This window comes from Vulpes vulpes, chromosome 4, assembly GCF_048418805.1.
Source record: "Vulpes vulpes isolate BD-2025 chromosome 4, VulVul3, whole genome shotgun sequence".
Lineage (NCBI taxonomy): Eukaryota > Metazoa > Chordata > Mammalia > Carnivora > Canidae > Vulpes > Vulpes vulpes.
This window is the reverse complement of record NC_132783.1, coordinates 58142818-58156738: the sequence shown is the minus strand read 5'-3', so window position 1 is coordinate 58156738 and position 13921 is coordinate 58142818. Positions and strand designations below refer to the sequence as shown.

The window sequence follows — 13921 nt, the reverse complement described above, 5'->3', positions numbered from 1 at the left end:
CCTTCTTGCATTTGATTAACTTGCTAGATGGTTCACGGAACTTAGGAAAACATATTACTTACGTTATTACTGCTTTATTATAAAAGGGTGTAACCCGGGAACAACCAGATAGAAGAGATGCATAGGGTAAAGGGTGTGGGAAAGAACACAGAGCTTCCATGACCTACTCCCTCCACACCTCCGTGTGTTCACCAACCCTAAAGCTCTCTGAACCTTGTGGTTTGGGGTTTTTGTGGACACTTCATTACATAGGCATGATTGATGAAATCCTTGGCCGTTGGTGATTGAACTCAATCTCTAGTCCCTTTCCCTTCCCTGGATGTTGGGTGTTGGGCTGAAGGTTCCAATCTTCTAATAATACATGGGTTAGTTCCTCTGGCAACCAGCCCCCATTCTTGAGGACTTTCCAGAAGTCTCCTTGGAGTGAGAGTGGTATACATTGTCCTGCCTCTGATGAAAGGAACTCAGGGGAGGTTCAGAAAATGGAAACCTCCAAAGTGGACCACTGTTCCCCTGCAACTTGATGCAAAAGTGCTCTTCCCAGATGGTCCTGAAATGATCACCAATGAGAGTGCCCTGGTCTGGAGTTAGGCTTCTAGCTTCCTCAGCGGGCTCGTTACTTTAGAGTAATCATTAGACTTGTCATCAAAGCAGTTTCTGTGTTTGTTGGAGAAAGAGCCCTAGAGCTGGATTGGGGTGGGGGTAGGGAAAGGATGAAGGTCAAAGTTGAGTTTGTGGGTTCGCTATTTTGTTTGATTACACTACCACTGAAAGTCATATGAGAGAGCAGCAACTTTCCATTACTAATGCCCTGGCATTTGCAGTTGTTGATAGAATCCTTCAACTACATACAATTTTCTCTCCTTAATCTCTCGTGGAACTTTGTTTTTTCTGTTTTACAAAATTTAAGTAATTTTCCTTTGTATCATACTAATTTTATGTTCTCATTTTGATTGAAAACCCCTTGAAGTTAAGTATTTAAGAAAATTTAGCAAACTACTTATTGAATTCTTGTTTTATGAAAGCACTGTGTTTAGCACAGGGTATGTCAAGGGGGAAAAGTCCTATCATCAAGGAGCACACAGACTATTCATTTAATGTTCATTAATATAGGGGTACCTGGGTGGTTCTGTTGGTTAAGTGGCTGGCTCTTGATTTCAGCTCAGGTCATGATCTCAGGGTCCTGGGATTGAGCTCTGTGTGGGGCTCCATGATCAGCGAGGAGTCCACTTCAGAATTCCCTCCCTCTCCCTCTGTGCCCCCCTCTAAAATAAATACATGCACACATAAATGTTTTTAAAATATTCATTAATATATAACTGAGAGCATTCCTTTCTTCATATAAGGATGCCCCCAGTTTTTCACATAACCACCTGCCACTAGTAAGAGCTCATTAGTGATAGTTTTTAAAAGACTCTTTAAAAGTAATAGGCAATGCCTTCTCAGGTTGAAATATCATTAACTTTTTCTATATGTTAAAAATAAAAATACTTAAGCTAGTCTCAAATTTGTTCTTCGCTGTCATTAAGGAAACATCTGAGTGGCTACGGTGTGCCAGACAATATACTAAGTACAGGGAATATAAAGATGATTTAGGATACTGTACCTCTTTCTTCTGAGCTTAGAGTCAAGTTAGAAAGACATATGGATACAATTAAAATGCACCATAAGTGCCATAGTAAATGTACAACTCCTAAAGGGACAAAGAAATAGGACTAAATCTACTTAAAGTATGGGGGAGTCGTGGAAACTGGTGTTTGAGAGGGTCTTCATAAATGTGAAAGTTTGCCACAAAGAGAGGAAAGTTAGAAGATCAGTTTGGATGGAGAACAGATGGACCATCACCAAAGGTTGAGGGGACTGTAGGTTCAGACCCCCAGCCAGTGTGCAGGCAGGAGAAGAGAATTCTTGGCAAGAATAAGAGTTAAGGCTGAAGAAAGAGGCAGGTGGAGCACCTTACTGTGACTATAAGAAATGGGGAGCCATTTAAAAATTTTAAGCAAAGTCAGAGAACAATTAAGAGATGGTTATAATAATACCAGTGATAAATCAGGCTTTACATTTATTAAGTGATAGAGGGGACAGGGAAAAGAAAAATAGATGGGACAGGACTTTGATCATGATTGAGTCTACCTGATGAGGGAGGAAATTGTGTTTGTACCTGATTATCTCTTTGCTTCAAGGTCAGCTCTTGTGTGCAGGAGGCAGCAAGGACAGATAAAGGTAGCAGGTGTTAACAGTGCTGAAGGAAAGTAAGGCTTGCAAATGTAGGGATCTGCAGGCTTAAGGTTTTTTCCCCCCCAGGCTTAAGTTTTATTAAAAGAGTAATCATGCAATATTGAGGTTATAAAAATTACTTTATTTCCAATGTGAAAATATAAAAACTACTTATATATAAAATTTAGGGGTATCGAAGCATCCAAACTCTAGGTTCTGTCTTTAGTTCCTTATATATGTACTTAAATTTAATTGAGACAATATTCATAGCAGGCATGAATATAAAGAGAATTATATTTCTAAAAATTAAGATACAGGAGAAAATAATACCTTCCGTCAGTGATAAAAGCACAGAACTATGGTTGTCAGTGCCACAGACTTCCAAACACCCTGTCCATTCCAAAAGATTACTAGGAGACAATTATAGGGATTTCATTGATGTTGATAGTGATGGGGAGAATGGCCATGTGACCCATTCCTGACCAATAAGACATGAGGAAACATGAGGAAAGGTCCACTAGGTCTACTGAGAGACCCTCTGAGAAAGGATTCTTCAAGTCTATGAAGGAGAGGAAAAAAAGTTGCTCATCTTTCTCTGACTGCTGCCGGGTCTGAATGGGTCCATGGAATAACTCCAGCCATCAGGCATGAGCTTGAGAATGAAGCCAATGCTAAATGTGACAGAGCAGAGAGATGGAAAGGTGCTGGTTCCTCCCTACTTGAACTTCTTATTATGTAGGTTTATAAATGTCCTGATGGTTTAAGCCATTTGAATCAGGGTTTTCTGCTACTTGCAGCCAAAAGTTTCCCAACTAAAACAAGAATTAAAGGTAGATGAAAAGTAAATATTAACAGGTGGTTATAATGTATTTCTCCTTTTGGGGAGTCAATTTCTTTTATAGTCACTTTAAAATTTCATTTCAAGTTTACATAATCCAGTCCCTCTGAATTGTTCTTTTTTTCTTGTACTGTCACTTCTAACCATCTGTCCTCTCACACAGCATTGTTGACAAAGAACAGAGAGAAGAGAAGCAGCAGTTGAACCTAGCTGCCTGTTTAGGTGCGAAGAGACTGTCTCTCATGTATAGGCAATTTGAAGATTGTGGCCGTAGATTCCATAGAGAGAGCGTATAGAATAGATTCCTGCTACCTTTTAATAACTGTTTTTTAAAATAAAAATAACTAAGCACTTTCTTAAAGTTAATCATATAGCCTTCACTTACTTGCCTCCTGGCTGTATTGAGAGCACCCATATACCTTTTTAATAACCTTAAATAAAAATAGAACATGCAAAGCACTAAGTGTAGTGTTTGGCGCAAGGTATTATTAGCAGTGGTCTACTTAGAACAAAAGACTCCATTAAATCTAGCACTGAGAGTATCCCAGTGGCCCTAAAGCCCTCGCTAGTTGATTTGTAATATATCTGCTTGCCTTCCTATAGCTTGGATTTTGTTTTCCTCTTATCAATACATTTGAAAATTTCAATCTCGGGGCTAGTGTAGGCTTTTCCTTTTCAGATGCAAGCAGGAACTTTGGCATTTCTTATCACAAAAAATCCATATGAGAAAGCTGGCAAGCCCAGTGAACTCCCTGGGCGGAGAGATTTTTCTGTTAAAGCCGGGAGGGTGTGATCATCCACCATCTTCAGAGTTTGACCATTGAGTTGAACAGATCTGTAAAGGGGAAAGATACATCTAAGTTAGCCCTAGTTGTGTGTGCTCTACAAAAGTCGTGACATTGTTTTAAGATCAAAAAAACTTGTGACAGCTTGTATTATATAACTTGTATTTCTGTCTATATTGGGTAAATGTTTGACCCAGATGATCTCTAAGCTATACTGGGAGAGCTGAGTCATTGTGACAGAGACCATATGGCCCGCAAAGCCTGAAATACTATCTGGCCTTTTACAGAAAATGGAACACACATAATCTATACTAGACACTATGACGGAGGTATCAAAAGGACAAACGTGACATAACTTCTAGATTTGTGGCAATTTGATTTGCTGGTAAATAATTGAAAATGTTTTTTTATACAAGGCAAATAGATATATAGAATGGGATGTAAATTTCACAAATTTAACGTTAAAAATGGCAGTGAAACTTCCTTATAACTATGCCCATAAATCCTCTAAGTCCCCTTCCCCCAGGTGATATGCATTCATTTGCATATCTTATGTTGTTAAGATATTTTGGTAGAATATATATTGCTGGAGTGAAACAAAAATAATTCTGTTTCACTGAACCACAGATTCCCCAAAAATGTATGTTTTCTTTGTGTTCTACTGTTGGAATTCAAATTTAAAACTGAGTCAAAAATGTGAAAAATATTTTAAGGACAAGTATTATTTTTATGTGTATTTATTATTATTTAAGTCAAATTAATGTAGGTTCACAGCAATAAATCCAATATAAATAAGAGCTTATAATGAAAACCTTTAGCCGGCTTTTAGTTCCACTGATAAGTTAATTCCATAATTCTAAACATCTTATATTTCTATAATCTTTTTCTCAAGCACTTTTTACATTCTGACGTTTTTCCAACAGGAAAAAAATTTGTTGTTGAAATTAGTTAATGTCAGAGTTATATGTACGTCCTATATGTAATACATGTAATATATATAGAACACTTACAGGAGTTTCTTGAATATAGTAACACTGAAAAAGTATTATCTATTATCATTATTCTGATGAATAAATATAACAAAAGTAACCTTCTAATTCATCATAACCATTTTTAATATTTTGATGTATATTCCTCCATCTTTTCATCTCTTTTATGTATATACATGCATATTTTCATTTAAACAAAAACAATCATACAGTATATAATCTCTCAAAACTTGATTCTTTTTCCCTTAACACATCTTAACATTTGCTCACACACATCTACTACATCATTTTAATAGCTGTACAGTATTCCACTGTGTGAGCATATTAGCTTAGTAATTGTCTAGTGTTAGACATTTGGTTGTTTCCAGTTTAGAATTATTTTAATTTTCCTTTTTAAACATCTCTCAAACTTTATCCTCACTAAGTATCAGTCAGCAGAAAAATTGATTTCCATTTAAACTTGGTTAGATGCCCAGCTCTGGTTATGTACCAACAGATTTAATAAGATAACCATGATGATGCTAGAGGCTACCAAGCCTGCCCTGCATTTACACTTGGTCCACATGAGCATGAGTTTTGTTTTAGTGCCTATATCACATCCATTTTTAGATGGGATGGGGGAGGAAAGGCCATGACCACCATCAGGAAACCACAAACATTAATAGGCCTTGAAAATACTTCTAAATGCTAGTAGTAAGAGCTATTCTGCAAGAAATTGAAAAACATTTTCAAGAGTACCTGAACAAATTTCAGAAACACTTTAGGAGAGGCCACAGGGCTTAAAGGTAAATCTCATCATTGTAAATTAATAGTGCCATGGGTTCAAATGATGAAACATGGGCAAGATAATACCCAAGACCATCTGGCTACATTGTTTAATTAGCTGTAAAAATAGCTAAAGGATGCTATCAATACATTGAGGAAAGCTGAAAGCATGTTGATTATTTTTGCACTGGGCTGGGTAAGTGAGGGTAGGTTTTATTAGAGGGTAGTATCCTGTTTCATATTTTGAAGTCAGTAACATGATGACAAGAAATAGAAGACATGCTTGTCAAGTTTCAGATGAAATAGAGCTGAAAGGAATTAGCAAGCAAGAGGAATCTGAATTAGGGATGCTGGGCAAAATTTATCTGAGATAAGTATAAAATACTGCTTTTATGTTAAAAATATTCTCTCAGATATTTACTAAATGCCTACTACACAGGACCATCTGTAGACACTATACAAGTTGTTCAACTGAAGAATGTTTTTTTGAAAGATGATCATTGTTTAAGCCTCTGAGGTCATTAGAATGAACAAGTTTGTAACTGTTCACAAATTTAACATTAAAAATTTCACAAATTAAACATTAAAATTTCACAAATTTAACATTAAAAATGGCAATTACACAATTACACTCATCAAACTTATCTGGAATACTTCTGCAACATTTTATTTTATTTTTTGCAGCATTTTAAAGAGAAAAGTGTAAGTAATGGATACTCATCAAAGAGAACTTAGGGTAATAAAACATGATCCATAATTTCACCAGTTCTCCATTATTAAGCATGAAATGTATGATCAGAAAGCAACAGGGTCTGATAAATACAGCAAAGAAAAGGATCATTAAAGAAATTGGGCACATTAAACCTGGAGAGATCAATCTAATTGTCCTGCAGCTATTGGAGTTACACTGGAGAAAATTAGATATTTGGCATCATTACACATTAAGGATAGTGAACTCAAGTGCTCACAAAGCCAAGGAATTTATATGTGTAAGTGCAGTAGGGCAGGTCTCAGAGATAACAGGGTCATGGAGGGACTGAGAAGAACCTGTGTAAAGTAAACAACCCCAATTCAACTCCATCTACTTGGGAAAACAAGCCCAGAGTTCCAGAATACCTGTCTTTAAATTTTAAAAAATATTTATTTATTTACTTATTTAGAGAGAGAGGGAGGAGGGAAAGAAAGAGGGAGATGGGAGAAGAGAATCCCAAGCAGACTCCCTGCTGAGCCAGGATTCGGTTATAACCTGAGCCAAAACTAAGAGTTGGATACTTAACTAACTGAGCCATCCAGGCGCCCCTGGAATATCTTTTTTTTTTTTTTTAAGATTTTATTTATTTATTTTTTAAGATTTTATTTATTTATTCATGAGAGACACAGGCAGAGGGAGAAGCAGGCTCCCTGTGGGGAGCCTGATGAAAGACTCGATCCTGGGACCCCGGGATCACAACCTGAGCCAAAGGCAGATGCTCAACCACTGAGCCACTTGGGTGCCCCTAGAATATATATTTTTAAAGAAAAGCTAGAAATCCAGATATTTTTGTAGTTATCAATTTTTAAATGTTGACAACTTTGTAAACATAAAAATTAACACAGAGTGCATGCCAACCTCCCCTAGTAGGAAAAAAGAGGGGAAAAAAGCCCCCTAAACCCACTTGTACACAGGCATGAGGTGTAGTTTCCGACCTCTGCTCTTGAGGACAGAACCAAAAACAGCAGATGAAAGGCAAGAGAGAGGCTCACCTTCCCCTCACCAGAGAGGATGGCTGCCTGCCTGGAGAGGCTGGCCGATCCAGCAGAGGAGGAATCAAGCAGAGCTGAATGGCCTGAACTCCCCATTGAAGGTTGGACTAAAATATCTCTATGCTTTTCCAACTCTACAACTATTATTCAATTATTTAAGAAAAGCTTTTTCCTTGTCAGCATCAGACACAAATATCAGCATCAGACGTAAAAATATCCATTTCAGAAAGTCAGAGCCCAAATAGAAAAAGTATCTGTTAACGAAATATGCATTATTTACATTAGGGCGGAAAATGATTAAAATGGCAAGAAAATGGGTTAAGTAAACCTTGGTAATTTTACAAAACATGCAGCCCATAAAAACGTCTACAAAGGCTTTGTATGGAAAGACATTCCTGGGTACCCCCTCTTTCCCATTAGAGGTTGTATGATTACAGTTGTAAAATAAAGCATAGGGAAAAAAACAAGGACTGGAATCCAACGTTAATGATGTTTGTCTATGGAATGCAGGTCTTTGGGGAAAGCATGCTTACTGTCCTTTTTCAGGTTCTGATGCTGATTATTGTGGAAAACATCTCTCATACAGCATTTGCAAAGATGGGAGAAGATGGTGAGAATTTTGGAGATTCTTATTTTTTTGCTCCAATGTGAGAATAGTCATGATGAAAAGAGCTCCTTCCCAACACAGAATCTTACAGTTTGCATGCATGCCTCTTCAAGGCTCATGGTCATTTTTGGGTGTTCTGTTGAATACGGTATTTTATAAGACATAACCAATGACTGGCTTTTAAAACTAAAATGTGTGACAACTAACTTCAAATAATCCACCTAACAGCTACGCTCCTAGACATTTTTTTCTTACTCTATCCAAATAAAAACACTGCTTTAACACTGTAAGAGAATCACACTCAACTCACATGGTGTAATATGTACGCCAACCCCAATGCTCTTAGTAGCAATTATACATAGGTATGTTTTGCTTTAATGACTGTATTACCAAGAATTACAAGTTTTGTAGAGCAAATAATTTAAATGCTTTGAGGGCATTGACATATCAAATTGTTCTGAAATGCAAACTACTCTGTAAGAGAACGGCTAATTTGTGTTCATATCCTTCTGCTTAGGACTCTGGGTGAGTTATACCTGTATTGATAAATATTCATATATAAATTTCCCGAACATTAAGAATTGTTAGAACCTGAAGTAGTTGACTTTTTTTTTCTTCCTATCAACACTCTCTATTCTGATAAACATCAATCAATTTGGTGAAAGTTTGAAGTGAAAAAGGAAAATCACTCACTTGGAAAGTAACTCATCAGGTCCTAGAGGTTGTATGAGATACTTGTCCACTTGTTTGTCAAATAGATGATACGGCAACTGCAAGCGTTTGGTGACATTATGGAGGTTTAAGGCATACAGAGTTAAATCTCCTTCTTTATACCTTGGGCTAAAAGCAAATGGGTTAACTCAATAAAAATATTTAACTTAAGCAATTAAAAGCAATTACAAACATAATCATGGTTACTAAGTATTGGTGTCTATGATGATGGGCCCTCCTTTTATCCTTCCTTTCATGATTACAGTTGATGACTGATATGGTCCTATTTGAAAATATGATTGAAACTATTGCTCCACATGCTACCATTTTCTGGGTTAGAGCATTTTGGGATCTTTGATGCTTTGCCAGGTGGACTTGCCAGGAAGCTGGTCAGCCCAACCCTGTTCAAACATAGGAAAGTTAAATAATAAAAAGCAAATTTTGTGTGTTCCTATGAATTCAAATCATAAACCATGCAAACAGGAGCTTTTCTTGCCTTATGAGAAAACTAAAACAAACAAGAAAATTGAATCTATTGGTACTTTTCAGAATTTCCATGTGAACCATTCATTCTCCTACTCCCTAGTGGGTCCTTGCTATTTAAAGAGTTTCCACTCACCAGAAATCATGGGTGGCTTTATTTTGGCTAGAATTATTATTTCAGTATAACCCTTTCAGGAAGGACATTTTACTGATTAAAACTTGTTGACTGGTAAAGGATGTGTTACACACTTACTGATTGACATTGGTGCAGTGAAGGTATACTCGAAGTTTACTTCTGTCTGGACCTTTCACACTTGCCATGAACACATTGGTGCCCACGAGTTTCTTGAACAGAAGAGATAGCCAATAATCCTAATGCAGTGGTTGGGGAGAGAAGGAATCAAAATAGATCTTATTTATTTCTTTACTTAACAAAAACAGTGTGAGCAAATAATTAATCCTACAATGACTGTGACTGTTATCCTAGAAGTATTTAAATGAAATACATCTTTTGATCCATGGTCCCACCATGAATCCGAGGGCAAATTTTTATTTGCTGCTTTTTATCATTGGAGGACTATGTTGGTACAATTCAGAGGGTCATGACCACTAGGAGATGTATCTCAAGAACGTAATTCATTGCTGAGAGAGTTTAAATATTCTTTATCATCTATCACCCAAGAATTCAAAGCAAAGCTCAAAGTAGAACATTTAGATATGTACAAGTACACACTCACACTCAAAGACAAGTCTTTACAATACAATTTCTACCTACTTAAGAGATTAAAATAATTTCTTTTTTAAAAAGATTTTTAGGGATCCCTGGGTGGCGCAGCGGTTTGGCGCCTGCCTTTGGCCCAGGGCGCGATCCTGGAGACCCGGGATCGAATCCCACATCAGGCTCCCGGTGCATGGAGCCTGCTTCTCCCTCCGCCTGTGTCTCTGCCTCTCTCTCTCTCTCTCTGTGACTATCATAAAAAAAAAAAAAAATTAAAAAGATTTTTAAAAATTTTAAGTAATTTCTATAGTCAACATGAGGCTCAAACTCACAACCATGAGATAGTGTCCGTCCCCTGCTCCACCAACTAAGTCAGCCAGGAGCCCCTAAAATAATTTCTTTTAGAACCTTATGACCCCCCTTCCTGGGTAAAGTAATGGATTAGGCAACAATCCTTACTAGCTTTAAGGTAAAAAATATATATATATATAGAGAGAGAATCAGACATTATGTGCTTCTTGTTGGAAGCACATAACATCTCCTATGAAGAATTGCTACAAAACATATCTCTTCCAAGTGGCTTTTTGGATCAAAAGCCTACATTCCTGATTTGGCACCAGATACAGTTGCAGGTAGGGTGAAAATGAACTTTATTCATAAAGATCTTGAAGATTATAAACAAAATAGCCAATTTTTAGGGTGAGATTTTTGAAAAAATAAATTATAATTTCCTGACAGAAAAGTTTTGAAGTTTTGGATACTGTTAGTAATTTTAACTTTGATTTACTTTGCAAAAAACATTTCTTTTTTAATTAATTAATTAATAGTGTACAAGCAAGGGGAGGGGCAGAGGGAGAGAGAGAATCTCAAGCAGACTCTTCACTGAGTGGGAGCCTGACCAGGCTTGATCTCTGGACCCCGAGATCATGACCTGAGCCAAAATCAAGAGTTAGACTCTTATCTGACCAAGGCATCACGGCACCCCACAAAGTTCTGAGTTCGTTATCTTATGAAATTGGAGTCATTAAATTTGAAATTTTCCTTTAAAAAAAAATCCCATGTGGTGCCTGGGTTGCTCAATTGGTTAAGCATCTGATTCTTGATTTTCACTCAAGTCATGATCTCAGAGTCATGAGATCAAGCCCCATATGGGGCTTGTACTTGGTGTAGAGTCTGTCCCTCTCCCTCCATTCCTCCCCTCGCCTCTGCACTTGTGTTCTCTCATCAATCAATCAATCAGTCAGTAAATAGCAATGGGAAAATAATGATCACTTACAGGTAAAGGTTCGAAGTTTTCATCTACTAAGTGGTAGTTTCCAGCTCCAAAGAGCACTTGCCTCATCACCACTTCTATGCCCATTCTGGCCGACAGGCCCAATTTATCCAGCCACCTGCAAAAGAGCAAGGCCCAGCTCTCTTCAGGTTTGGAAAAAAAAAAATCAGTTCTAATTATACAACTATTCTGATTGATTCATCTATGTGGGAGGAATTGACAGGAAACCAGACAAGTGGTATTAATTATAAATAAGCCATTCACATGAAATGGAGACTATCCTTCCCTTCACATGTTCACACGTGTGAGCATGATAATAAATCATAGAATACTATTAATATGCCATAGGAGTTCCTTTCGAGGTAAGAAAACTTCTACAAAGCAGAGTAAACAAATTCTCACCCCACAGGCAATCATTCATCTTGCTGGATACCCTCCCCACCTCCCCAAAACCCAGGCCCATGTGAGGAAGAAAAGGTTGAAGAAGAAAAGGCAGTTTGTAGTCATCAGTAGTAAAATATGAAATAAGTAGAATCACACCTAGACTTTTGTGGCTATCTTCCTCCATCCCTTCCATCTTTAGCTGATGGCGAAACAAACATCTTTATTCTTATCTCTTCTCATGCCCCCATGAGCAAAAATAATTTATTTTTTTTTATTCTGGGTTTACAAGAATTAGGAGGGTAGGAGAGGAAAGAGAGTAAGTCTCAGTGTAAGGTTATAGAATTATAGATTGGGGATCCCTGGGTGGCGCAGCGGTTTGGCGCCTGCCTTTGGCCCAGGGCACGATACTGGAGACCCGGGATCGAATCCCACGTCGGGCTCCCGGTGCATGGAGCCTGCTCCTCCCTCTGCCTGTGTCTCTGCCTCTCTCTCTCTCTCTCTGTGACTATCATAAATAAATAAAAATTTAAAAAATTATTTAAAAAAAAAAAGAATTATAGATTAAGAGTGTTAATAGAGTTCTGGAATGTAAGTAAACCAGTTGTTTAAAGCAATCAAGTTTGTGGTGGTTGGATAATGAAGGTGATTTAGTAAGTCTTGAAACTTATTGGTAGCTCCTCACACTTCAGACTCTAAACTCCTTGGGAATCTATGAATAGAGCCACATATACATAAGGTTTCTTCTCAGACTTAAGCCTCTAGAATATACTCTTTTATGATCTCTTTCAGAGTAAGGAAGCCTTGGCATATTTATGGGCCATAATTAAGGAACAGCACTTCTAATGCAATTCATTCATACAATAATTAATTTGGGACACCCATTAAAGATGTCCAACAAACTTTAGTAAAAGATTTCCTTGCAAAATCTGGCATGAATTTTGGCTCTCAGCCATAGAAATGGTCTTTGATCAGCTTTCTGGGTGATGAGCTGTTTCAACATCCTGTAATAAAAGGCCAGGAGAATGTTGCAGCCTAATCCCCAAGGCGGTGCTGTTTCACTCACATAAAGCCAGCTGCAAAGGTGTTGGACAGCAAGGGTGCTCCACCCCCGTATGCTGAGCTTGTTTCTCCTAACCAAACCTTCTTGTGGGGGCTGGTCTCCTCAACAACCTATGGAACAGGAGATTCCCTATTATATTTGCAAATAAGCTAACCAGCTACAGTGATAAAAATAAATAACATTCAAAACCTTGTATTCCCAGACTGATTTGTCCAATATAGTTACAAAATGTGTTCGTGGTCATTTAGGTCTTGGGCAATTTACTTTTATTAGAATACTCAGTGTGGAAGGAATTTAAATAATCCCATTCTTATTTGAGGCTGGCCTTGGAGAGTTAATTCTACCAAAGACTATTGGAAGTATTTTTAATTTTTAATTGGGCATACATGGGAAACACAGGATGCTAAGGGGGATGGAAGGTGAATAAGTATCTGTTATTTAAAGAAAAACATGTAAATGTATATACACATGGAATCTAGAATTAACTAGACCACAAAATAAAAATTCTGGCTTTACAGAAGTCTCTCCTTATCTATGGTTTTGCTTTCTGCAGTTTCAGTTGCCTGTGGTCAACTGCAATCTAGAAGCAGATGGTCCTCCTTCTGACCTATCATTAGAAGATTGCTAGTAGCCTAAAGCCACCAATACATATGTCATTCACCTCACTTCATCTCATCATGTAGGTATTTTATCATCTCACATCATCACAAGAAGAGTGAGTGCAGTATGGTAAGATATTTTGAGAGAGGGAAACCACATTCACATAACTTTTATTATAGTTATACTGTAATAATTGTTCTATTTTATAATTATTGTTGTTAATCTCTTACTATGCCTAATTTATAAATTAAACTTTATCATAAGAATGTATGTATAGGAAAAGTATATATAGGGTTTGATATTATCTGTAGATCCAGACATCCACTGAGGGTCTTGGACTATATCCCTTAGAGATAAAGGGGACTACTCTCCTTAAAAAAAAAAAAAAAAAAAAAAAGAAGACTATTACCTGGAAAATCTTTTGCACAGTTGAAGTAAAAGTGTCCAAAACATCAGGGTTTAGGAAATCTTCTTTGGTAGCAATTCGTCCATTCAAGTAGTAGCTAAATTATTTGGAAAATATTCAGAAAAACAAACAAACCATACTTCCTGCTTTTAAGTTAATTGGCTAACTTGTTCTCCTTTCTACCTCTTCATACCCCTCTGTTATTAAAAAAAAAAAAAAAAAAAGTCAGAACTTCTAGCAAGAAAAGACCAAGATGGAAGGGGATAGTCACAAGTGCAGGTTCTTATAGGTTACCTGTTCTTTAGCAAGCATATTGATTTTAGCTACTTATCTGCTCCACAA

The 13921-nt window shown here is 37.2% G+C and overlaps 1 protein-coding gene across 1 annotated transcript in view; it reads right to left on the bottom strand.

The window, feature by feature from the left end:
- Positions 1-2338: 2338 nt before the first annotated feature.
- Positions 2339-13921, bottom strand: part of HPSE (heparanase) — a 34212-nt gene continuing 22629 nt past the window's right edge. Inside the window, exons 7-12 of the mRNA XM_025998032.2 lie at positions 13583-13676; positions 12577-12683; positions 11133-11247; positions 9392-9510; positions 8638-8784; positions 2339-3890 (exon numbers count right to left, since the gene is read on the bottom strand). Of these exons, the coding sequence (XP_025853817.2) occupies positions 3731-3890; positions 8638-8784; positions 9392-9510; positions 11133-11247; positions 12577-12683; positions 13583-13676 (742 nt within the window). The 3' untranslated portion in view covers positions 2339-3730. The remainder of the gene's footprint in view (positions 3891-8637; positions 8785-9391; positions 9511-11132; positions 11248-12576; positions 12684-13582; positions 13677-13921) is intronic.